Source organism: Cavenderia fasciculata, assembly GCF_000203815.1.
Source record: "Cavenderia fasciculata unplaced genomic scaffold Scf_Dfasci-G-o-80e12.f1-5, whole genome shotgun sequence".
NCBI classification, from domain to species: domain Eukaryota; phylum Evosea; class Eumycetozoa; order Acytosteliales; family Cavenderiaceae; genus Cavenderia; species Cavenderia fasciculata.
Window position 1 is genome coordinate 1,443,061 of NW_004457735.1, and position 23,995 is coordinate 1,467,055.

At 33.1% G+C, this 23,995-nt stretch overlaps 10 protein-coding genes across 10 annotated transcripts; 3 read left to right on the forward strand and 7 right to left on the reverse strand.

The window, feature by feature from the left end:
* Positions 1–235: 235 nt before the first annotated feature.
* Positions 236–1,065, reverse strand: cahA (carbonic anhydrase; the record flags this gene model as incomplete). The annotated part of the gene is made up of 2 exons (XM_004361059.1): positions 236–320; positions 407–1,065. 2 exons carry the CDS (start codon positions 1,063–1,065, stop codon positions 236–238), a joined length of 744 nt encoding a protein of 247 aa, XP_004361116.1.
* A 1,230-nt stretch (positions 1,066–2,295) lies between these two features.
* Positions 2,296–5,908, reverse strand: DFA_05398 (uncharacterized protein; the record flags this gene model as incomplete). Its single annotated transcript, XM_004361060.1, has 8 exons — positions 2,296–2,987; positions 3,060–3,143; positions 3,217–3,368; positions 3,449–3,686; positions 3,752–3,835; positions 3,919–4,043; positions 4,146–5,428; positions 5,534–5,908. 8 exons carry the CDS (start codon positions 5,906–5,908, stop codon positions 2,296–2,298), a joined length of 3,033 nt encoding a protein of 1,010 aa, XP_004361117.1.
* A 985-nt stretch (positions 5,909–6,893) lies between these two features.
* On the forward strand, positions 6,894–8,076 carry med19 (putative mediator complex subunit 19; the record flags this gene model as incomplete). The annotated part of the gene is made up of 2 exons (XM_004361061.1): positions 6,894–7,254; positions 7,442–8,076. The coding sequence occupies 2 exons, from the start codon at positions 6,894–6,896 to the stop codon at positions 8,074–8,076; spliced, it is 996 nt and encodes a 331-aa protein (XP_004361118.1).
* A 154-nt stretch (positions 8,077–8,230) lies between these two features.
* DFA_05400 (TBC1 domain family member 13 protein) lies at positions 8,231–10,354 on the reverse strand (the record flags this gene model as incomplete). Its single annotated transcript, XM_004361062.1, has 5 exons — positions 8,231–8,654; positions 8,734–8,894; positions 8,972–9,412; positions 9,488–9,634; positions 9,698–10,354. 5 exons carry the CDS (start codon positions 10,352–10,354, stop codon positions 8,231–8,233), a joined length of 1,830 nt encoding a protein of 609 aa, XP_004361119.1.
* Positions 10,355–10,764: 410 nt separating this feature from the next.
* On the forward strand, positions 10,765–12,284 carry DFA_05401 (putative DNA repair protein; the record flags this gene model as incomplete). The annotated part of the gene is made up of 2 exons (XM_004361063.1): positions 10,765–10,782; positions 10,872–12,284. 2 exons carry the CDS (start codon positions 10,765–10,767, stop codon positions 12,282–12,284), a joined length of 1,431 nt encoding a protein of 476 aa, XP_004361120.1.
* A 499-nt stretch (positions 12,285–12,783) lies between these two features.
* Positions 12,784–13,467, reverse strand: ndufs7 (NADH-ubiquinone oxidoreductase 20 kDa subunit; the record flags this gene model as incomplete). Its single annotated transcript, XM_004361064.1, has 2 exons — positions 12,784–12,991; positions 13,136–13,467. 2 exons carry the CDS (start codon positions 13,465–13,467, stop codon positions 12,784–12,786), a joined length of 540 nt encoding a protein of 179 aa, XP_004361121.1.
* A 339-nt stretch (positions 13,468–13,806) lies between these two features.
* On the reverse strand, positions 13,807–14,484 carry DFA_05403 (uncharacterized protein; the record flags this gene model as incomplete). Its single annotated transcript, XM_004361065.1, has 2 exons — positions 13,807–13,874; positions 14,025–14,484. The coding sequence occupies 2 exons, from the start codon at positions 14,482–14,484 to the stop codon at positions 13,807–13,809; spliced, it is 528 nt and encodes a 175-aa protein (XP_004361122.1).
* A 376-nt stretch (positions 14,485–14,860) lies between these two features.
* DFA_05404 (uncharacterized protein) lies at positions 14,861–16,195 on the reverse strand (the record flags this gene model as incomplete). The annotated part of the gene is made up of 1 exon (XM_004361066.1): positions 14,861–16,195. One exon carries the CDS (start codon positions 16,193–16,195, stop codon positions 14,861–14,863), a length of 1,335 nt encoding a protein of 444 aa, XP_004361123.1.
* Positions 16,196–18,013: 1,818 nt separating this feature from the next.
* Positions 18,014–19,368, reverse strand: DFA_05405 (uncharacterized protein; the record flags this gene model as incomplete). Its single annotated transcript, XM_004361067.1, has 2 exons — positions 18,014–18,632; positions 18,716–19,368. 2 exons carry the CDS (start codon positions 19,366–19,368, stop codon positions 18,014–18,016), a joined length of 1,272 nt encoding a protein of 423 aa, XP_004361124.1.
* Positions 19,369–20,197: 829 nt separating this feature from the next.
* DFA_05406 (uncharacterized protein) lies at positions 20,198–23,749 on the forward strand (the record flags this gene model as incomplete). Its single annotated transcript, XM_004361068.1, has 6 exons — positions 20,198–20,391; positions 22,287–22,320; positions 22,478–22,512; positions 23,339–23,399; positions 23,514–23,567; positions 23,732–23,749. 6 exons carry the CDS (start codon positions 20,198–20,200, stop codon positions 23,747–23,749), a joined length of 396 nt encoding a protein of 131 aa, XP_004361125.1.
* Between the last annotated feature and the right edge of the window lie 246 nt (positions 23,750–23,995).

The following is a 23,995-nucleotide window of genomic DNA, read 5'->3' on the forward strand; positions in this document are numbered from 1 at the left end:
TAATATATAGATATTCCAAAAAAAAAAAAACGGTGTCTATATCAACACCTGGTTAGAGTTGGAAAAAAATAAAAGGACTGAAATTATTGTTTATGAATCAAAAAGTGAAGTATATAAAACACATCGTATTTTAAAAAGAGTTGGGTATAAAAGAATCTTGTCTTGCTAAGCTTTGGATTCTATTATTGTTTTATTATTTTTTTGTTATTATTTATTTGTATATACATTATTTAATTTATTCGTTACCACTGGTAGATAAAGTTTTGGCTTCAGATAATTTAGCAATGGAAAGTCTATAGTTCTTTTCCAAAGATTCAGCACTACAATAATTAAGAGAAAAGATAGATACATAGTTAGTTAGGATGTAAAAAAAATAGTAATAATTATAATTATTAATCTTTCTTACTTTTCAGCAGTAATTCCGAGGTCACGTAAATAACCATCTTGAATACCATAGACAAAACCAACAACATCAACCTTTTGACCACGTTTCCAAGCGTTTTGCATAATGGTAGAGTTACCAATGTTCATGACTTGTTCGACAACATTTAATTCGCACAAGAGGTCAACTAATCTCTTGCGAGAGAGGTTGGTGAGCATCGATTGATGCTTGTAGATGGTATCTCTAATGTGGAGGAGCCAGTTGTTGATAAGACCCAACTCTGGATTGTCATAGGCGGCCATGACACCACCACAGCCATAATGACCACAGACAATGATGTGCTCGACCTTGAGGACATCGACGGCGTATTGGAGGACGGACAAACAGTTCAAATCAGTATGAACGACCAAGTTGGCGACGTTACGGTGAACAAACAATTCACCTGGCTCCAATCCAGTCAATCTTTCGGCTGGCACACGACTGTCAGCACATCCAATCCACAAGTACTTTGGTGATTGAGCCAATGACAATCTTTCAAAGAATGTTGGATCTTCATTTTTAATTCTTTCACACCATTGGTGATTGTTATCAATTAACTTTTCAACATCTTTATTCATTTTTCTTGGGGAAATTGAATTTGAAGAAGAAGCAGATGTAGCAATGGTAAGATTGTTGGGATTCATTTTTTTTAAAAAAAGAGAGAATATTAAAGATTAATAATTATTATTATAAACAAAAATATATTATATTATATTTGTGTGAAGTTGGTTGTTTAGACAAAAAAAAAGAAAAAGAAAATAAATTATTATTATTATTTATATTATATACAAAAATTTTATATACAACTAATGAGAAGGATTATATATATATATATATAGTGAATGAGGAGGGGATTATTTGTTTTGTTTTTTTTTTTTAGATAGATTGAGTGAATGAGATTATGACGATTGTTGGTTATGATATTTGATATTATTCTGTTTTTTTTTTTATCTATTGTTTGTTTGTTTGTTGGTAAGACCAAGTGTGACACAATGAGTGGATTGGTTGATGATATGCTAGTTGTTAAGATGAACTACTACTTTAATGAATTAAATTTAAAAGTAATATATGGTGTATTTGTCGTTCTTTCTTTTTATCTGTTTATCTCTATTTATCTGTTTATCTATCTATCTATGTTCTTGTTATTATCGTTGTTGTTGTATGTACAAGAGCAAATAATGGATCAATCATCACAAAAGAACAAGGAGGGATACTATCTAATCACTGGTAAAAACAATTGTTGTTTGTTTGTTGTTTGTTGTTTTGATCACGATGATGTATGTTTGCTCACCTTATCGGGGTATTGAAGAATGATAAAACTAATTCTTCGACTTTCGTTTATAGACACTACAGAATCAACAACCGTCCTTGAACAATTAATTTATGATTAAAAAAAAAAAAATCAGCACCCGACCTGGTGTGTTTAAAAAATCGATTTTTTGTGAGTGAAATGGGGTCGGTCACGGCCCTAAACGGTGGTAGTGTTGATGGGGTCGACCGAGCGCTTCAGGAGTGATGATGGGGTTTACCTGGGATTGATCCAAACACCATTCAGTGCCGAGAATATCAAATAATCAAAAATGTTTAAAGTAAGTAAATGAAACGAGTTGTTTAAACAATCGGAATAAGAGGGATTAATCAATCAATCGTTCCCAAAGCCAAAGATATTGAATATTAATTTATATTATTTATATTATTTATAATATTATTATATTTGACATTCTTTAAAGAACATTTATTTATTTAAATACTAAATAATCGTGAATTCTGGGATGTACAAGCGGGGGTAGGTAGATAGATACCTGCTAAGAAAAGCAGGGTTGAAGAGGATGTGGGAGGATGTGGGAGGATTGGGGAGGATGGATAGATCATCATTATCTAGATTGAGATGGTGAATAACGTTTTGGAGCAGATGAAGGAATCCTTTTGGAGTGTTGTGGTTGGTTCCATGAACGTTTCGATTTATCGGATTGGTCGATGGTCGACGAAAAGGGTTGAGTCTTTTTTCTTTTTGGTGGCGTTTCTGATGTTGTTGTTGTAGTGGTAGTAGTGGTAACGGACTCGGTTTCCTTTTCTTCGTCTATATTATTATTATTATTGTTGTTGCTGTTGCTTACTTCTTCATCTTCATCTTCTTCTTCTCCTATATCACTGGATGTAGTTGAAGAGGATGGAAGAGATGTGGAGGTGGTAGTAGTTGTGGATGTAGTGGATGGTGGTTGTGGTGGTTGTGGTGGTTGTGGTGGCGGTGTCTCTGTATCTCTCTTTCTCTTGTCTGTAGTGGCGACGGCGGGAGGTTCATCTGAACTTGAATGGTTGTCATTCATGGTATCGTCACTAGTTGAGAGGTTGGCACTTGAAATGGCGGCAGTATGGAGTGCAAGAAGAGAGGATGGTGATGCAGTGCCTGGTGGTGTGTTGGCGGCTGGTGGCGTTGTGGTTGTGGTTGTGGTTGGATTGGTAAGAATTGGTGATTCGACAGTTATACAATTCTTATTAAATGCAATTACAAACTCTCCAAAATCTTCATAGGGATCTGGAATAATATCAACAACTCCCCAATACCCTAAAATAATAATTAAATAAACCATAATTAATATTCCAATCAAAAAATGAATAAATAAATCATTCTACTTACGAATATCAGCTGATTCTATTTGTTGGAAAAGTTGAGTTTGTTGAAGTAATATATACATTAAATCCATTCTTGAAATTTGTGTTTCTAATTTGAAAATAATTGGTTAATTGGTTAGTTTTTGATTTGATTTTGATTTGATTTGATTGGATATATTTACTAGAATAAAATTTATGGTGTTTGTTTACAATGGTCTCTAAAAGATCCAACTGGAATAATTTGATTCCATTATGAACAACAAAGTTGGCAGATGGTGGATGATTTTTTGTTTTCTTGGTAAGAGTAAATAGACATGTTGCTGTAATATAAACCCTAAAATTAAAATAGATAGATAAGATAGATTGGTTAATAACTATTTACTTTATAATTTATATATTAGAGGAGGTACTTACAATTCAGTATTTTTCAAACTTGATTCAAATGGAATACCTTCACTACAAAGTATACAGTTATTGACGATACCACAAGGTTTGAATTTACCCCTTGGTTTTGATGGTCTTACAGTTGTTGGAGTAGACACTCTTTTAAGTGGGTTAGAGAACCTAGCAATAACAGGTTCAATTGATTTATCCGATGAATCATATAAATCACCAAGTCCAAGACTTTCATTTAATTTCCATGCAATCGATACTAAATAAATAAATAAATAAATTAATATCTTAATATTTATAATTTCACAATTTTACTCAACATACCACCTTCCTCTTTTGGTCTTCTAACAAATACTTCTACTTGACGATTAATCAATGATACCAATGCCTTTTTTATTCTTTGGTCATCTAATAAAGAATAACAAAAATAATTAATAAATGTTAAATATTATGATTATTATTGATTTCCACCATGTGTAATTAAAACATACATTGTTTTTTTGGACTAAACATTGACCAATGATATTCAATGATTGGATCAAGTTCCTTTCTTGAAACATATACATTCTTATTGTTAATTTGTAATACATAGAATACAACTAATAATATTTCAAATCTATAAATAAATAAATAAATAAATAGATAGACAAAGATTTGGGGGTGAGTGTATGAACAATTGGATATATTTTGAATAGTCAAAACAATAATTGATACTTACGTTCTCAATTCAACATCTTTTGTCAATTTTTCACGAAGAATGGGTGGTAAACCTTTATGACAAAGTGCACAACTAATCAATCGACAACTTGTAACTCTTTCATAGGAACTTGAATTTTTTGTCGATGACGAAGTGTCTTCATCTTCCTCTTCTGATGTAGTGCAAATTTCATCTTCATCTTCTAGACTGACGGAATTACGGTTGTAGCCGTATTGACGTGGTGATGACGATTGGGGTGATGACGATATAAGTGGAGATGATGGTGGTTGTGGTATGGCTATTGGAGGCATACGTGTTGGAATTGATATTGATTGTGATGAACCTTGTTGTTGTTGATATGGACGTTGGTTGGGTTTGTAATGTGGTACTGCTCCAGAATGAAATGGTGGAGTTGAACTGATATTGGTTGTGGTAGTATTAGTGGTATTGGAATTCATTCCTTGTAGAGTTGATGGGGATGATGATGGTGAATGATGATGGTGATGGAAATGTTGAGTTGTTGGACTTGTTGATGAGGATGATGATTTTTGAGAGGAAGAAGAAGAGGATGAAGAAGGTTGTTGAACTTGAACCATAAGAGGTGGTTTATGAGATGATGATGAAGATGATGAAGAATATAAAGCAAGAGAAGGCATACTATTTAAAGATGCGTATTGTTGAGCAATTGCTTGATGATAGTTCATTTGTTGTTGTTGCAATTGTTGTTGTTGTTGAAGTTGTTGTTGTTGTTGTTGGTATTGCGCGTGTTGGTGTTGGTGTTGTTGCAAGATTTGTTGTTGGTGTTGATTATGTTGTTGGTGTTGTTGACTGTGTTGTTGGTGTTGTTGGCTATGATGTTGATGCGTTGGTTGTTGAGGTGGTGGTAGTGGTTGAGGTTGAGGATGTGTTTGCGGTTGCGACATTGATAATGGTGGAGTGGTGGATATTTGGGAAGAACTAGAAGGTTTATAGATACGAATAGGACCACCTCTATAGATACTATCAGGTTTGGCCGTATTGGCCTCTAGATCCAATTCCAATTGATCCAAAATATGAACTCTATTGGTCTCACTTTCCTCAGCCTCTTTGGGAGAAAACAAAGTTTCATTATGTCTAGTATCATTGTACGACGCTATTCTACCCATGATCGTTGATGAGCTTAGTAAAGCACCAGGTATCGATGGGTCACTATTATTATTATTATGATCCATGATATTTTTGACATAAAATTGGTGTATTGTTCCAGTATACCTATTTTTACATTCTGTCAGTGTACATTCTTTGGATCTTATAAATTCCTTAACCTAAACAAAAAACAATAAATAGAAATAAATCATTTTTGTTAATACACAAATTTGTGATTGATTGGATTGATTGAAATTAGATCGATATATTATACTACTACATACTTCACCAGATTCATCAAATCTAACATTATCAGCAGTAAAATTAATAGTTTTTTTTGGCTTTAATTTTCGGTGGATGACAGACATGGCCGATGTTATTAGTTTTTCATCGAGAGATTTCAAGAACAACGACCAAACATATTTTGTAAAGTTGTCTAGAAAGATGATGATAAAGATGTTGTCTCTTGGATCTCTTCCCAATACTTCTTCAACTCCAAATATAATTCTTTCATGTCTATCCTTTTCCTTTTCTTCTTCATGATTATTATTATTCTTTGTAGAATTGTTGTTGTTGTTATTACTATTCCTTATTCCACTCATATTACTATTACTACTATTACTATTATTATTGATGTTCATGATTCTTTTATGTTGCATATATATATATATAATAATATAAATATATATTTATATAAGTGTTGAAATTTGAAATTTGATCAATTTAGATCTTGAATGTCCTTGATGCAAGAAGAAAGAGAAGTTAAAAAATAAACAAAAAAAAAAGAGTTGAAGTTGAGGTTTTGAATATGTATGTATGCAGTGATAGTATTAATTGTAGAGGATAGGGTGCGTGTGTGTATGTGTATGTATGTTTGTGAGTTGTGAAAAAAGTATCATTCAGAGATGAACTTGAAACTATGAAGTAAGGGGGTATCTCTCTATTCACTCTCACCACACACTGCTGATACTACTGTTTGAGCGATGCGACGATGATAACTGACAAAAACACTAATAACAATAATAATAATAACAGAGAGGCACTGATGTGCTTTGTCAGCTGTCAATTGTTGGGTTGTCTCTCTGTCTGTTTTTTTGATTTGCGCAAACAAACAGTTTTTAATAGGCTAATTGCGAAGAGAAGGAGGAGAAGGAGCGCGGGTACGGGCAGACGAAACCAAAAAATCTGTAAGGTTTGCCCAAAATAACAATATGAGCCACCGATCCGTGGATAGATGATGCACGTCAGATGGAATTGGCAATTGTTGGTAGCCCTTTTTTGAAAGATGCCACCTATGGAAAGAAAGGCAGGGAGGACTCTCTGAGACCGGGCCTATATTAAACATCATTGGATGTTCCAAACAACACTAGTGCAGATGTCAGCAGGTCTTATCTGGTTTGATTTCTTGAAAACTATGTTGGTGAGCGGCCGTTACCTAAAGATCGCAGTTGTTGTAAAAGAGTGACGATAGATGCCAGCTCCGAGTTAACTGCTCTTGTTGTTGTTAACAGCGCTGCCCCATCTGCTGCTCTGTTCAAAGTGCTGAATCGACAAAGTAACAACAAAGCATCCACCCAACCCAGCCTGCCATAAAGACAAAATTAAATTTTAATCAAATGCACTGAGGTGGTCAAATTAACAGCAATGCAAACCAACTTTGCTTCACTTTTACTCCCTCCTTTCTCCTCACCTCCCCCAAACTACCAACCAATTAGTTTAGTAGCAACACGTGCTAGTGATCAGACACTGTTCTTTAAGCAGAGAGAGACAGACAAGACAAGAAAGAGTGGGTCAATAGAGAAAGAGAGAGTATCTTCAACCACCACCTACTTTATTCTAAAAAGATCCAATCATCATATATATATAGCTAGCGCGATGACTAACGAGGAGGAACAAGTATCTAGAATAGAAGGTGAAACTAGCGTCGTTAACCATGCTAGCGTTACAGTGGTATCTGGTTACAATAATAGTAACAACGATATATATCTTTTGAAACCAATTCAAAGTATGATTGATGTTCAATAATATATAAGATGGGATGAGATCGAATAAAGATAAAGAAGAAGATATGAATACAAAGAAAGATATCTTTCTTTTCTTTTGTTACTTCCTTCCTTTCTTTCTTGAATGATCAAGATCAATTGTACTGACTATGACCATCAATTCTCAATTTCAACTTCAATCATCTATAGGACCTCCAGAATGTATAACGGGAGAAGTCAACCTACTTGAAAAGTTTAACATGTTAAAGATACTAAGAGACTTTAACTCTAAACATCTATCATCAACTTATAAATCTTATGTTAGAAATCTACCTGGTGATAATTATATTAGAAGAGAAAAGAGTCATTCTTCTTCCTCTTCACATCAGTCTAACAATATTGCTGCAAATCAACAACATCCAACACCTCCAACACCCAACTCAATTACTTCACCTCCACAACAACAACAACAACAACAACCAGATGGATCTATATCATCACCTAGTACACAATCTATAAATGGATTAAGCAAGTTGGTCGAACAAGAAAACTATTATGACGATCAACAAGAACTCATTTTACTTTCACTTGGAGAGAGCCAATTAAAGTCGGCATTTACTCTTCAGGATGGTGGATACATTCGACCTGATAAAGACAAAAAGAAACATAGACATGATAAAAAGAAAAAGAAAAGAAAACATCGTGATGATCCACAAAATGGTTCTGGGTCTGGAGGAATGTTTCCAGTTTCATTATCAACAAATATGAATGCAGATGGAAATATGGAACATAAAAAGAAAAAGAAAAGAAGAGATAGAGATGATAATATTACTGTTGAACATTAATAATAATAATAATAGAATACTTTAAAAAATATAGAAACTAATAAATAATAAATCAAATTTGTAAATAATTATTAAATTAAAAAAAGTATAGGATTGGGATTGATTTTTGTTTTAGATTTATACAATTATTATTTTATTTATTTTACTTATTTATTTATTTATTAAATGATCCACCAAATTTATATAACCAACTCTTTAATGAATCTGCAATAGGTGATGTATTATTTTGTTGTTGTTGTTGTTGTGCTGATAAATTATTACTACTATTATTATTATTATTAAATGTATTATTATTATTATTTGTTGGTGATACTGAAGTTATAATTGGTGATGAATAGGTTGGTGAATAACTACCAATTGGAGATGATGGATTATTATTAACTTTGGCAAATGGATTGAACATTTGCAAGTAGGATTGACCAGATTTGAATACATCCTCTGTATTCAATTTAAAAGTTCCGTCTCGCAATGATAACGCAGTCGAATAAATAGTATGAAATTCAATATTTTGTGGATATGATTGTAATAGTTTTAAACTATCTGCAAATGATGATTCCAATATTTGATTTCTTACACATCTAAATAAATAAATAAAGAAAATTAAATTAGAAATTATATAATTATGATTTCTTTCTATATAATAATTTTAATACAAACATTAACATTGCACAACAAAAATAATACAAGAATTCAAATCTATTTGGATCAGAGAATAATGAATCCCATAATCTTAATACATCTGGTAACTCAAATTCTTGTGATAAAAGTAAAGTAATCCATCTAAAACTATAAAATTGTGGATGTATTTGTTTTGTTTCCTAAAAATAAATAAAAAAATAATAAATAAATAAGTATTCATTATCATATATTATATTTATATCTATTTGACATTTACCAAATCATTCCATAATTGTCTATCCTTTTTTCTTAATAAAAAGTTTAGTTTTTTGATACTACTAATGACACCAACATCTGATTTATCGAGTGTCTTGCAAAAATTGTCTCTAATTTCGCTCATTATATTGGTAAAACAAAAGAAAGAGTCGGCTTCGGCACCCTCCTTGCAATCGGCGTCTGGATCGGTTGCAAATATATAATAGATGGGTCCCAATATCTCATTCATGCCTTGAACATATTTAATTCCTGGATTCAACTTTGCATAGATGAATAATATACGTCTGAGTGCTTCATAGTGGATGGTCTTTCCCTCTTCTTGTTGATGATTGAAAAAGTGTAACGATGGGAATGTTCTTCTTACATCTTTTTCAATATCAACTAAAATATTTTGATCTTGGAAATATTCATTCCATTTACTATCAACTGATACACTTAGTGGCTAAATTAAATGTAAATATTAGTATTGATAAAATAATAATTATTAATTATTATTGATTGATTGATTGATAATTACATGATCATCACGATGAATTTTCTTTTCTTCTTGTTCTTTCCATGGATTAATCATTAATTCCATAACCCAATCTTGATATATCTTTCTACTTCTTTCTACATCTGATTTCCATGATCCCTTTTCGCTTGGTAAATATCCCAATATGATCTAAAGATACATAACAATCTATATTAGTTATCTCATATGATTAATTTAATATTTATACTATACCTTCCAATAAATTGATCTTAATCCTTGAGATTCGGGAATACCTTGATCGGCAAGATGTTGAATGACCGATAAATCAATGGTTGATGGTTTGAGTGCTTCCTTGTAATAATGAAGTCTCTCTTGATAGGTTATATTACTTTGTAATGATGGTGATTGATCACCACCTCCTCCCAATACATTAATAGTTGGTATATTTGTTGTTGTATTATTGGTATTGGTAGAAGTGGTAGTACTGGTAGTTGATTCGGTGATTACTACTTCTACTTCTTGTTGTTTTGTTGGTTCTTGAGTAGTTTCAATTACTTCTGATGATTGATTTGTTGTAGTAGCTTCATCGGTGGTGGTGATGATAACTGCTGTTGCAGTAGTTGTAATCAAAGTTTCTTGACTGTTGTTGTCAACATCATCGGATAGAGTAATATTCTGTAATGCCTCTTCGTTGTTGTTGTTGTTGGACAATGATACAGCTTGCAAGTCACTATTGTCATCTTCTTGATCTACCTCATTGCCACTACTACTACTTATATTAATCTGATCGCTGCTACTGCTTGTAGTGTCATTGTTGATGGTGACGAAATCCTCATCTTCAATTCCTTCTTCTTGTTGTTGTCGTAGTTCTGATGCTGCTTCTAATAGCGTATGATTAGGTTCGCTCATTCTCTCTAACTAACTTTTTTTTATTTGTGATTGATTGATAATGATGATCGAGAATGTAGAAACTGAACTGAAATGGAAAAGGAATAAAAAAGAATAAAAACAGAGCTGTTTAATTGAGTTGTCTTGTTGTCTGTTTAGAAAACAAAAAAAAAATCTCCCTCAAACAACGCATACGTATACACTCACCCGCTAACAACAAGGTAGGGTTGTTTGATACTATTATTATAAAGATGAATCATTCTTTCTATTTCGTCGCATCAGAATCAATCCATTCATCCATCTCATCACATTATTATTAAAATACAATGATTGATTGATTGATTGATACATATAATAAATCTACAGATTATTATTATTATTAGTTTAGTTAAATTATTATCTCTTTTTAAATAAAAAAGGAGATGTAAAAGATGAATGACTATGTCGTAGTATTGACTGTCGATGACAGATATAAAATATTATATTATTTATATTATTATTATTTTATTACTGGTTTATTCGAATTTGAGAATAATAGGTAGAAAAATGGTTTTGCAGATTTTACTATGATGACCAGACTTTTAATTGTTTCATTTATTTATTTCTCATCTGCTCTTTCTGTCTGTCTCTTCTGGTCATGATTAGTGAATACCAATCGTCAGTGATCACTGAAGAGATAATTGAAAAGTTTCAAAAGGCACACTTGGAGGATGTCGAGCGTATCCTGGTGGACAGCGTCACCAACCTAAAGAGGTTTGTCAACTTGCCTATCGACAAGATCAAGGCTGTGCATGAAGAGTTGGCAAGAACCTATGCATTCTCACCTGTTTGTGCATTGGATATGTATCAAGATAAATTACAACAGTCTCAACAACTTTGTAACAACAACAACAATGTACTTGAAACCAAGTCTATATTGGATAGACTGTTAGAGGATGGTGGATTGGTTCGTGGAGAGATAATAGAGATTGTTGGAGACACTGGTTCTGGAAAGACACAAATAGCAATGCATACAACACTATCTATTGTTGAACCTGTAGATGGAAGAGCCTATGGTGATAGTGGTAGTGGTGGTGATGATGATGATGGTGATGTGTCAGTAGGTGATCTTCATCCTACTACTACTACTACTACTGCTACTAAAATCACACCAATAAACACGGCTATCTATATTGATGCATCTAATGCATTCTCGGTAGATAGAATAGTAGAGATGCACAATCATAGATTAATCAACAAGGGTATTGGAACTGACCCATTGCAAACTGTCAATCACATGCTCGACAAGATCAAGACATTTAGTTGTTTTGAACCAATGCAATTGTTTCAAACGTTGGAACATGTAATGACATCACTTCAGTCGACTGATGCACCTGAAGAGTTTTTTGGCTTCTTGGAGAATGGTAATGCACAAGGCAACAATAACAATCGATTCGATCCAGGTGCATTCTATCGTAACCTCAAGCTAATTGTTATTGATTCGATAGGTACCATATTCTCTGGTACTCTTGGTATCAAACAAATACATGGACACTATATAATGATAATGGTATCTAGATTACTCAAAATCATTGCCTATGAACATAATATCGCTGTTTTAATCATAAATAATACAGTATCACAAGATAATTATCAATTTAATAATAATAATGACAAATTTACTCCTGTAACATCAAATCAACAAGATGAAGATGATGAAGGAAATACTACCAATAATAATAATAATAATAATAATAATAATAATAATAATAATATTAGTACTGGATTATTGGATAGTCAAAAACCTGCATTGGGAGAATCATGGGCATCCATTCCAAATCATCAACTAATGATCTCTTATCAAGTCGATTCAGATGATACTGAAACACGATCCATATTCATATCTAGGTCCACTAGATACCAACTTTTAAAACAATCTGATTTCCAGATTGAACCACATGGCATTGTTTAAACAATCCCAGTGTCATTGTAAATAAATGTACAAATATATTATATTATATGCTTGATCATAACATCTAACGATCTCTCTATCACATGTTTTTTTTGGTTAATATACTTTTTGATTTATTGGTTGGTGTGTAGGAGGTGAATTTAATTAATCTTGGCTACTCTATCTTGTTATGTTATTGTTGTTGGTTCCACTTGTATTGTCTTTGTTGTTGTTGTTGTAGTTATTGGTTGTTTGTTTGGTTTGTTTAAAATAAGTCTAAAACGGTAAAATATTACAGGTTGGTATATATTTATGAATGGTGATGAATTGATTGGATTGATTGGTTGATTGGAATGGCCATAGTCGATTATGCATAAACGCATGATTCGGTTCATTCATGAATGGATGATGGTATACAAAGTGGTGTGGATAAATAGAGAGAACGTTGATGTTGTTTGTTGTTGTTTTAAAATGTCGATTATTATTGTTGGTTATATTATTATTATTGATTCAAGTTGATTTACTTTCTCCACCATGTGAGAAGAGCTTGTTCTCTTTGAATCTTCTTTTGGAGTTGGAGGATACCATAAACAAAAGCCTCGGCAGTTGGTGGACAACCTGGGATATAAACATCAACTGGAATAATACGATCACAACCTCTGACAACAGAGTAACTGTAATGATAATAACCACCACCATTGGCACATGAACCCATAGAAATTACATATCTAATCAATTAAACAACAAACAACTTGGTTAGTTATCGTTTACTTATGCTCTATCTTTTCTATCTAAACTATATCTATCTTGTCTATCTATCTTCTATTTGTATTCTCTCTCTCTCTCTCTCTTCTTATCTATTCTCTAATTACCTTGGATTTGGCATTTGATCGTAAACCTTACGAAGAGCAGGAGCCATCTTGTTGGTGAGAGTACCAGCAACGATGATACAATCAGATTGACGTGGTGAAGCACGAGGAATGACACCAAATCTATCCATATCGTATCTAGCAGCGTAACCGTGCATCATTTCTACTGCACAACATGCAAGACCAAAGGTCATTGGCCAGAATGAACCTGTACGAGCCCAATTGACCAAACCATCGAGCTTGCTAATAACAATCTCTGGTACTGAACTTGGTGGTGCTGCCTTGAATGAAGATGCCAAAAGCTTTGAAAGATGTTGTCCTGCTTGTGATGCCATTTGTACTATCTATCTATATCTATCTCTATGTGATACGATTAAATTGACGATGAATATAAGAAGTTAAATTAATCTTTCATTGACCCACTCGATTGCTGCTCAGTCTGAGGTGTGAGAAAGGACAAGGAGAAGCAAAAAAAAAAAAAGATAAAAAATTCAAAAAATTACACCCTCGAAAATGATCATCATCCAGTCGGTCCACTCATAATATTAATATATATATATATATGTATTTACTATTAATTATGGATCACTAAAACAACCAACCAACCAACCAAACCAACCAATTACAATTTAACTATACAACTTTATTTTCTATGATTGGATATGATATTATTATTATCCTCTTTTCTTTAATTTATCGTGAGTAGATGACCGAGTTTTTCTTTTTATTACTGCTGCTTCATCTATATATATATATATATATATATATATATATAGAGAGAGAGAGAGGGAGAGGTTAAAGAAATAAATAAATAAATAAATGGAATTAATAAATAAATAAATAGATAATAAATTAATATGATTATTATTAATATTAATATTTTTATATTTACCTCCAATATCTTTATAATTATCAGATAGATTTTTATCATTTATGGAATCTTGATAGGTGGAAGATGACTGTGAAAATATTCTATCGGCCTCTCTCCATCTTAATTTTTTGAGGGCACCCGATCCAGAAACATATCCATCCCAACCTCTAATGACATTGCCAATATGATGTGTTTCCTCTAGATATCTTCCTTCCAATGCATATATTTGTTTCTCGAGTGATGATATCTTGTTCTCTATATTCTTTTTCTCTTCTAGTAATGATTCTATTTCGTGTATCACTTCTGTTTTCTCTCTTATTTGTGTTTCTGTAAGTCCAGGTGCTCCTCCTCCTGTATTTGTCGTTGATGTAGTTGATGTCGTAGTCGTCGATGTTGTTGATGTTTGATTTGATTCTTCATCTTCTTCTTCCTCGTTTTCAACATCTTCACTCTCTTCATTCATATCTTCATCTTCATCCATTTTCTATATATATTTTTTTGTTTGTATGTGTCTCGAGAAATGATAATGAGATTACAATAGACACAATATAGTAAGTAGTACTATTAGAGTAATGTATTGTTATTTACTCTATAGAGTATATATTGATCCGTTAAAGATTGGGTGAGTGTTGCTTCCCTCTCTTTTTAAAACAAGAAATGAAAGATCACTTTTTTTTTAAATTTTTCAAAAAAGTAATCTTTGATCCAGTATTATCTTTTAATAAATATATATATATATATATATCTGTGTGTATATGTATATTTTCCAACTTTAATAAAATAAATGAAAACTATAAAATATTTTTTTAGAGGGAAAAAAAAAATATACTTTTTAAAAATAGTATATTGTTGGGGTATTATGCTTTATTATTCAACAATTGGTTAATTGACATTGAAAGAGGTGATAATGGCAAAGAAATCGATTTTGGTTTAAAATTGCTATTTGGGGTAGTTGGAAAGATATTGTTATTGTTGTTGATGGTTTGTTGTTGTGGTTGTTGTAATTGTGGTCTGCATTCCTCTAATACATCACATAATAGAGAAAGGTTTGATACGGAATTGTTATTATTATTATTAGTATTGTTATTGTTATTGTTATTGTTATTATTATTATTATTATTATTATTATTATTATTATTTTGGATAAAATCTCTTGGAGAGGAGTTGATTGCTAAAAGTTTACTATTGGATTCATTCAAACTGTCTGGAACAAGACGAAAAGATGATTGAGATTGGAAAGGTGACATTGATGGAGTGGAAGTTGGTGTAGATGGTGATGATGAATTGGGTGGAGTATAAGGTGGAAGTGGTAAAATGGAACCAGATCCCGATAAACTATTGTTGTTGATGTATTGTTGTGGTTGTTGTTGTTGGTGTTGAATATTAGTATTTCTTGGTGAAGTTGGGAAATGTAAAGATGGTGATGATGGTGGTGAAGAATAATTTGGATTTAAACTGAGTGTTGGAATATCTCTTTGTTGTTGATTCAAAGAAATATTATGATGTGTTGTTTTGGTTCTCTTGGTTTGTGACGACACATTATTTTGATTATTATTATTATTATTGTTATTGGATTGAATTTGTGAAATATGTAATGGAGATGATGATGGGGAAGTTGTAGCACTTGAAATGTCATTATGGTTAATATTAATATGGTTGCTACTTGAACCGAGTTGATCATGTTGTGATTGTTGTTGTTGTTGTTGTTGATAGTGATGATGTTGATAACCCTTCAAACCAAAAATATTTTGAAGAGAGTTTATAATTTGTTGATGATATTGCAATGGATTGATATCATTTGATGCAGGGGATGTTTGTAAGACGGCAACGATTTGATTGATTTGTTGCTGTTTGATGTCATTGTCGTGTTGGAGTTTCTCAATGACCGACATGTAGTGACCGGGGACTAGTGATTCCTTTTCCAAAACGTCGATACGGAACTTGGTGTCCTTGAGCTCTTGTTCGAGGATCTTGACGCGCAATGCTTGACTGTCAATGGTGGTCTCTAACGTGTCAATCTCTGATACTTGGCGAATGGATTCCATTTTTTTACGTTTGCGGTACTCGGCGTTTTGTTGTCTAATCTTTTCACGATTTTCTGGCTTGGATCGATACTTTTGCATGTAGACACGACATGCCTCTCGGTGTTCCTCTGAACTAATCATGGTATTGGCAAGAGATGGATCCATCATTTTTTAATTATTAATTATTGTTGTTGTTTATATATTTAATTAATTGGGATAATATTATTATTATATGTTTTGTCGTAAAGAAAGGGATTTAAAATATTTGATAATGTTGGAAATGGAATATATAATAATCGGCAAAGATGACGATGATGCAATGATTATTATAATGGGTGGTTGAGTATAAAGTGGTTGGTTGGTGGTGGTTGTGGTTGGTTTGATTGGTTGGCACTTGGACAATGAACAAGGCAGGAAAAAGGAATTGATAGAAATGTAAAAATCTACAACGACCACGACAACGACGACGAAGATATAAGATAGATAGATATAGATATAGATATATATGTATATGTGTAAAAGAGAATTATTTTCTTTTACTTTTTACTTGTTGCAAAGATGAATTTTTCTTTTTGAAATGATGATCTGCGCCTGCCTACTACTACTACGACTGTCAAGTTTGTGCAAACTAAGAAAGCTTCTAATTTGGTAAGTGTGTGTGTTGGTGTGGTTGTTGTTGTCAATATGAGACAGATATTCTAATAATGGTATAAAATAAAAAAAATAGACAATATGTTTGTTGCTCTACGATTATTATTATTATATTATAGTTTGAGTTGTAAAAGTTTTTAGAGATAGATAATATATATATATATTTATATGTGTGTGTGATTTATAGAGTTATAGATATATGATGATAAATCGATATATTTATTTTAAAGAGAGTGCAAAGTCAACTATTGAATATGATTGTCTGTTTGTTTGTTGTTTTATGTGTATGTATATATGTATGAGTTTTTTGTTCAACTAGTTGTCACAACATAATAATCAAAAGAGAGAGAACAACAATAATTCTAAGGAGTGCACCCTCATACAAAAAAAAAACTAACCAAAGGGATACATTTCTAATCGAGATTTGCAATCGCGATTGACGCGCCCTTTGGGTATCGTGATCGAGAAGTCGAGATATTTTGTCTTTTTTTCTGTTGATGGCTTCTTGGTCACTGTGATCCGTTTACGACTCTTATCGTAAAACGCTGATTTGCTGTCTAAACTACAGCCTTCTCGTTCACTCTATTCTCAACCCAGGTGCTCTTTGACCAACCATCGACCCTTGGAACCCATTTGCATAAACCTGTCATAAAACTCCAAGGAGAAATCATGATTTCAGTGACCTCCTCACCCCTCCCTCACTGCTTATCATGTCCCTCTCCTATGCTGCTTAGGGGTTATAAATATCACAAGGAGGTCGGTTCAAAACCAACTCACACGCAAAATACACTCTGGAAGGGAAATTGTCTGACACACGGATCTATATTGGATCGTAAACTAACAGCCCACAATAACAAATTGCTAGTGTTTTATTCCTATTTTAGAAGTGCAATTATCAATCAACCTCATCGTTGTTTCATTTTTTGATTCATCATTAATTAATTATCGCTCATTGCATCGTCATCGACGTCGTCTTTTGACGGTGTTGTAACAATGTGTGATTGATAAAATCAAACAAACAAAACTACTATTGTTGCCATCATCAATCACCATCAAACTCTCTATCTCCTACTGCCTGCCTGCCTACCTACTACTATTAAACTGTTTGTTGAGATTATTATGATAAATAGTAATCGTAATAAGCTTCAATAGAAGATCGATCCGATCTAGATATATCGATATTAATTAATTATCACCGATTGCAAATCATTTTCTAAACTGATCAGTACTTTGTTTTCAGGAAGGAAATTTCAAGGAAGCAATAAATGTGAGCTTTTACATTATTCATTATTTGTTTAAAGTTGTAATTTATTTCCTTGATTAAATAGTTTTGTTTTAGTCAGCCTTTCCATATTTCTTTTTTGAAGAAGACTTTTCAGCAACCAATTGATCCTCAACCCATTGATCGATTTGAGCCCAATTTTCTAGCATCCAATTGATTCTTGCTTCCTTTGTCTTGGGGACATCTTCATATTTGTATTGGAGGAGTTTGATCTTTACGTCACGATTGCAAAGCTTGCCCTCCATCATTTGAGCAAAGTTGGACGATGCTTCAAGTCCAATATGTGAACAAAAGACGACATCACCACATGGATTAGACTCGAGAAGAGCCAATGCACCACCAAGTCTGGGGAGAAGTGTGTGCTTGAGTTTGGAGGCGAGTTCATACTTGGAGTCTCCCTTTTTCTTGAGACTCTCCAGTACCTTTTCTCGCTTTGACTTTGTGAATCTAGTACCCTCTGGCCAGATGCATGTCACCTCATTTCCTCCCTTTTTAAAGTCACGTACCAAATTACGAATAGCTTCCATCTCTACATCCATTCCTTCGGCACCTGCATCTCTAAACAAGAAAAAGTTTGGTGTACGTGATCCTGAAATATCCAATCCTGGATCCCACAATAATTCTTGTTTTACAATATATCTCATTGCAAATCCACAATTTGATAATAATCCTCTAAACAAATAAATAAATAGAAACTAATTAGTTGGTCTATCTTAATTTGTTTTGTTTTGTTTTGTTTGTTTGTTGATATTTACTGAGGAACAAGGGTATCAGCAAAACTTGCATGACGAAGGAACATAATCTTTGGATTGACACCCAAAGTTTGAGCGATTCTATCTCTTGTTGATTCGTTAGAGACATAGTCGGAAAAGGATGGGTCGGTCTTTCTCGATCCGCACACTTCAATGTGTGGTTTGAGACCGAGTATACGGGTACTCCATCCAAAGAGCATGGTACCACCCCACCAACGTTGGTACCAGTAGTTCCAACGGTTCCAACGCTTCTTGTCCTTGTCGCCACTGACAATCAACGACAACAAGTAGATGATATAGATAACAAAGCACGATGACATGGCAATGAATTGAATGAAAAGGTAGGTCTCGAAAAACGAGAGTACACGTACATAGTTGAGTCCCTTGCGACGGTGGTATAATGCCATATCAGCAATCAACGCTGCAACAGCCAACACTGGAAAGAGTGCAGTAAGGATGATAAAGATGATCGATATCATTGTGATGGCAATAGTACGACGCCACCACTTTTCAGCCCATAGTTTGAATGGACTAGTATGAACACTAGAGTATTTACCATAGTCATGTAAATATCTCTTTTTAATTCTTCCAACTGATGACTCGACCGTAGATGAAGAGGAAGAGGATGAAGTAGAAGAAGATGTAGAAGATGACATCTTATTAATTAATTAATTAATAAAACACACAAACACACAAACAATCGATGATCTGATTGAGTGATTGATCTGTCTGCTGTGTTGTTGAAACTAACTAATTAATAGGTATTATATTATCTTTGCAAAAACTAACTATAATATATTAAAACATGTGAACTTGAGCAAGTCATCCATGAATATCACATCGTAAAAAAAAAAAAAAAAAAAGAGGGAGACAATTCAAACAAAAAAACACATTGTATTATTTCCCGTGCATCCCGAGTGTAAAATCACGTCATTGACAACGCAATGTATATCCGAATCCGATCTATCTATCAATCTTATAAATATCAAATAAATGAAATATCTGTACGTAGTGTGTAGAAAAATAATATGTTCTTTGGGGCCAACACGATCATAGAAAACAAAAATTGAAACAAACTACTAACTATTGAGTTACTAACAAATATCAATGTACTAATTAATTATTATTTTTCTTCATGCATCGTCAAAACTAGAAAATATCTTTTTTCTAGAGATCAAGTTTTGAATCGAAGGGTGCAAAGGAATTAGGAAAACTCCAAAGATATTTATCAATGCATTCAGAACACCCAAATTTCCTTCCAATGGAACGTAGAAATGGTTGATTTCCACTCATCAAACCTCGTTTATGATAATTTTGAAAGGGTGAGGAGATTTTTGTTTATGTACATTCCTCGCATGGTTTGTGATTTGGGATGAGCTGTCTTACCAAAACCTTTGTTGTTGGTACCCAACCAATTGATCAAGCTCTAGACACCCTTTGAGGTGATGCATTAAAACATATTTTAGTCGCTGAGAGAGGAGAGAGATGGGTTACGAATCAGCTGAGACATCCCACCAAAGAGCAGAGGTTCTAAAAACTTTTTGGTTTTTGTCGTCTCACCAATTTGTGTCCTTGGGTATAAGAAAAGGGGGCTCATGCGCATGTCATCCTTTGAAAAATACCAATTTTTCGTCAATGCCGAGAGATATGACATCATTGCGATTGATTCAGAGTAGAGAGTAAAGAGACAGAGCCCTTATTTAAGAAAATATCTCGAAAGTATGAAGAGGGGTGTGTTTGATGATGCAACAGGAGGAGAGGTGTATCAACCATCAACAAACAAAATAAACTATCTTGGAGATACTTTTTTTTTTTATTCTCTTCATCAAAAGTCTATCTATCCATTTTATTAATAATTGCCTTTGCTGAGCTGTACCGCTGCTGACCCCAAAGCTAGCTCATCATTTCGATAAATATCTATTTATTTATCCATTGCTTTTGACGTCACACTAGATACAAACAGAGAGACACCAACAAATATTTTAATTTTATCATTAAAAAAACAAAAAGATCAAGACCGCCTCTCCCGAAGTTATCTTGGCATCAATCAAGATTATTACTAGAGTGCAAAAAACAAAAAAAAAGGTAAAATCTATAAATTATCTATAAAATCCTTAAACCCACTCATCACCATCAAAACAACAACTTTCTCCCTTCTTAGTTCACAAATCCAAAACCAACTACTACACCTTTGGTTTTTCGTAATTGTTTGTTTATCACACAAACAAACAAACGTCAATGTACATGATCATCTGTGTGTGTGTGTGTGTGTGTGGCTAAAGATAACTCATACTCACTGTTCTCATTAATTTACTATTTACTCTAAATTGGGAGAAGTCTCCCACAATTTATTAATGTGTTGTGGGTGTGTGCTGGGGCTGAATACTGTTTTATGCCCACTGACCATCATAGTGGCTGTTTTGTGAAATTGTGTTATTTTAAAGGGGGGAGATTTAAACAAATAATATTATAGATGGGTGGGGGTGGCAGTGTGCTTGCTTGAACATCAAAATAAGTATTTTGATTGGATTGGATTACAACAATGTGTGTCTTTGGTTTGTTGTTGTGTGTCCTGGATGCAAGTTAGCATCTATCAAATCAATCATATCCTCACCAGCTGTTTCAAGTAGATTTATTTGTTTGTTCATTAATTATCTATTCTATCTCAAAAAAGTATCTTTTTATAAATTCTCAACACCGATACCACCAACGTTGTCAACCTAAATATCACACGTCCCTCTTCTTCTTCGTAGTCACATTGTATTATTAAAAGGTCGAAATCCTCTCCTCCTCACCCCAACAAAAGCAAAGGGCCATGACCCACTTTACTCTCAAAACTTGAACAAGATTTTTAGAAAATATTTTTTGCCTTGTCCAACCTTTCAAAATAGTCTCAAACAGCATCATCTCGTTGATGGATATTATGGATAATATCTAAAAAACTTTCCGTCTTTTACCAACTTACTCCCGTCGACCTTTTTGTAATTAATTAATTACAAAAAGCGATACGGTACCGTTGTCTGTCGATCGCCTATGCCATCAGATACCCATTCACATGATGTGGCAGACGAAACAACCGAAACTCTAAATTAATTAATCAACACTCTATTACCCAACCTACTCATTACTGTCGGTTAGAGTTTGTTAGTTATCTTTTTCTCTTCACATTGTTATTATAATCTTGCATGGATGGGATGGGATGAGATGGTCGGAGAGACGTTGTTGTTGTTTGTTGATGAGGACTCGTATCAAATTCAATTGAATTGAACGGGGTTCTAAAGACCAACCCCTCGCGCACACCGTCAATTTCAGGTACCTTTCATCCCAACAACCAACACAACCACAACACAACGCCACACCCGTGCCTCCCTTTTCTTTGGCTTGATGGCTTCTGCAATCTTACAATTTTTATTCTCAAAAAAAAATAACGCACGTTTTTTTTTTTTTTTTTTTTTTTTACACACACAACTTGCATCACGCTTTTGAATCAACAAATATCTTCTCACTTATATATCCCGTGTACTCATCACACAACAATCAAATATTTATTTATTATTATTTTTTTTAAAAAGAGTAGAGTATCATACCGTCATCATCTTTCTACTATAGTAAGACTATACTAGTAGGGTTTCACTTTGTCCTTGTCCTTTTCTTTTTTGTCAAAAAAGGACACAAAAATACCCCTACAAAAAGAAAAGATATTTTTTTTTTTTTGTGATATCATTTTACAAAAAGTACCTAAAAATATACTTTTTACTTTGTAAGATCACTTTTTGTCTCCAATTACATCATCCATCATAGTAATAATATTATTATTACTTGTATATATTAAGAGATAGATATATATATTTATATATTTATATTGTTGTGAATTGATTGGCGGACAATCAATACCATAAACAACCAATAGTAATAATCTAGTAAGGAAGGCATAACACCCGCTTCAACTCTATATATCCAATATCGCATCATCTCTCTATCTCGCTCACTCTTTTTGTAGGAGGAGGGTGATAATAATAATCAATCTATAATCACAACAAAAAGGAGAGTGGATCCTGTCCTGCCACAAAGAAAGCTCAGGATTCCAGCAGCATCAGTACCATGTTGGAAAAAAACAAATGTGGTGTGTGTTCCCAAGCAGAGCAGCAGCAGCTGGAGGGGGGAAGAGCGTCACCCACCCACCCACCACCATACCGATGATTGATCAGAGTCACCATGATTTGTTGTTGTTTGGGTTTTAAGAAGGAAAGGAGTAGTGTAGTGAACGCAACAACACATAACATACCAATTTTAAAAAATATCATCATCGATCAGGCAAGCAAGCAAGCACCTGTACTGTATAGTATTGTAGAAGGAAGAGGAATCATATTTTACATTATTTCATTTTTGATCTATAAATCTTCAAATAATAATAATAATAGATAGATGTGTTAAATTTTAATTAAGAATATTCATTTATTCTAAATCTCATTCCGATCCTCTTCTACCCACACACAACCAACAACCAAAACAACAACAACAACAACAACCCTCCTTTTTTTTATTTGTTGATCAGTTCATCAAAAGAGAAGGATATTTTCGATTATATCTATCTGTATAGTATAGTATAGTATAGTATCTCTATAGTAGTAGTAGTACATTTACATTCACAATCATTGCATTACATTCAATCGATCAACCAACCGTCGTATTATGGTTCGAGGACCTTAGATATTTGTTGTTTTTAAAGATTTATTTTCTATCAATCTTTCGTATGATAGATTGATAAGATAGATAGATATATAGATATATATATAGATAGGTACATAGATTCATTACATTTCAACAATATCATCAGTATATTCGAGTAAGAGTTGTATGAATAGTCATACAGCGAGCGTGCATCAACAACAACAACAACAACAACAACAGCAACAAGTACAATATTGAGTGATTAGTTATACATACATACGAATGATAGATTCATATCTATATAGACATTCACTCAGTACTATTGTTTGTTTACATCATATTTTATAGTGTACAATCTATGTTTAAAAACATTATTCTTTGTTGTATGTGTGTGTGTTGTGTATCTGTTTTTTTGTTTGTCTGTGGTGTGGGTGTGTGCGTTTTGACACGAATCACAATATCTGTTGTTGACAATGGCAACAACAACAACAACATTGCAAACAAAGTACACAAACATATATATATATATATATATTATAGTGATAGGAAAATGGATCGAAATATTAGCAACAACTATATAGTTTGGTCGGACAAAACAACAACAACAACAAC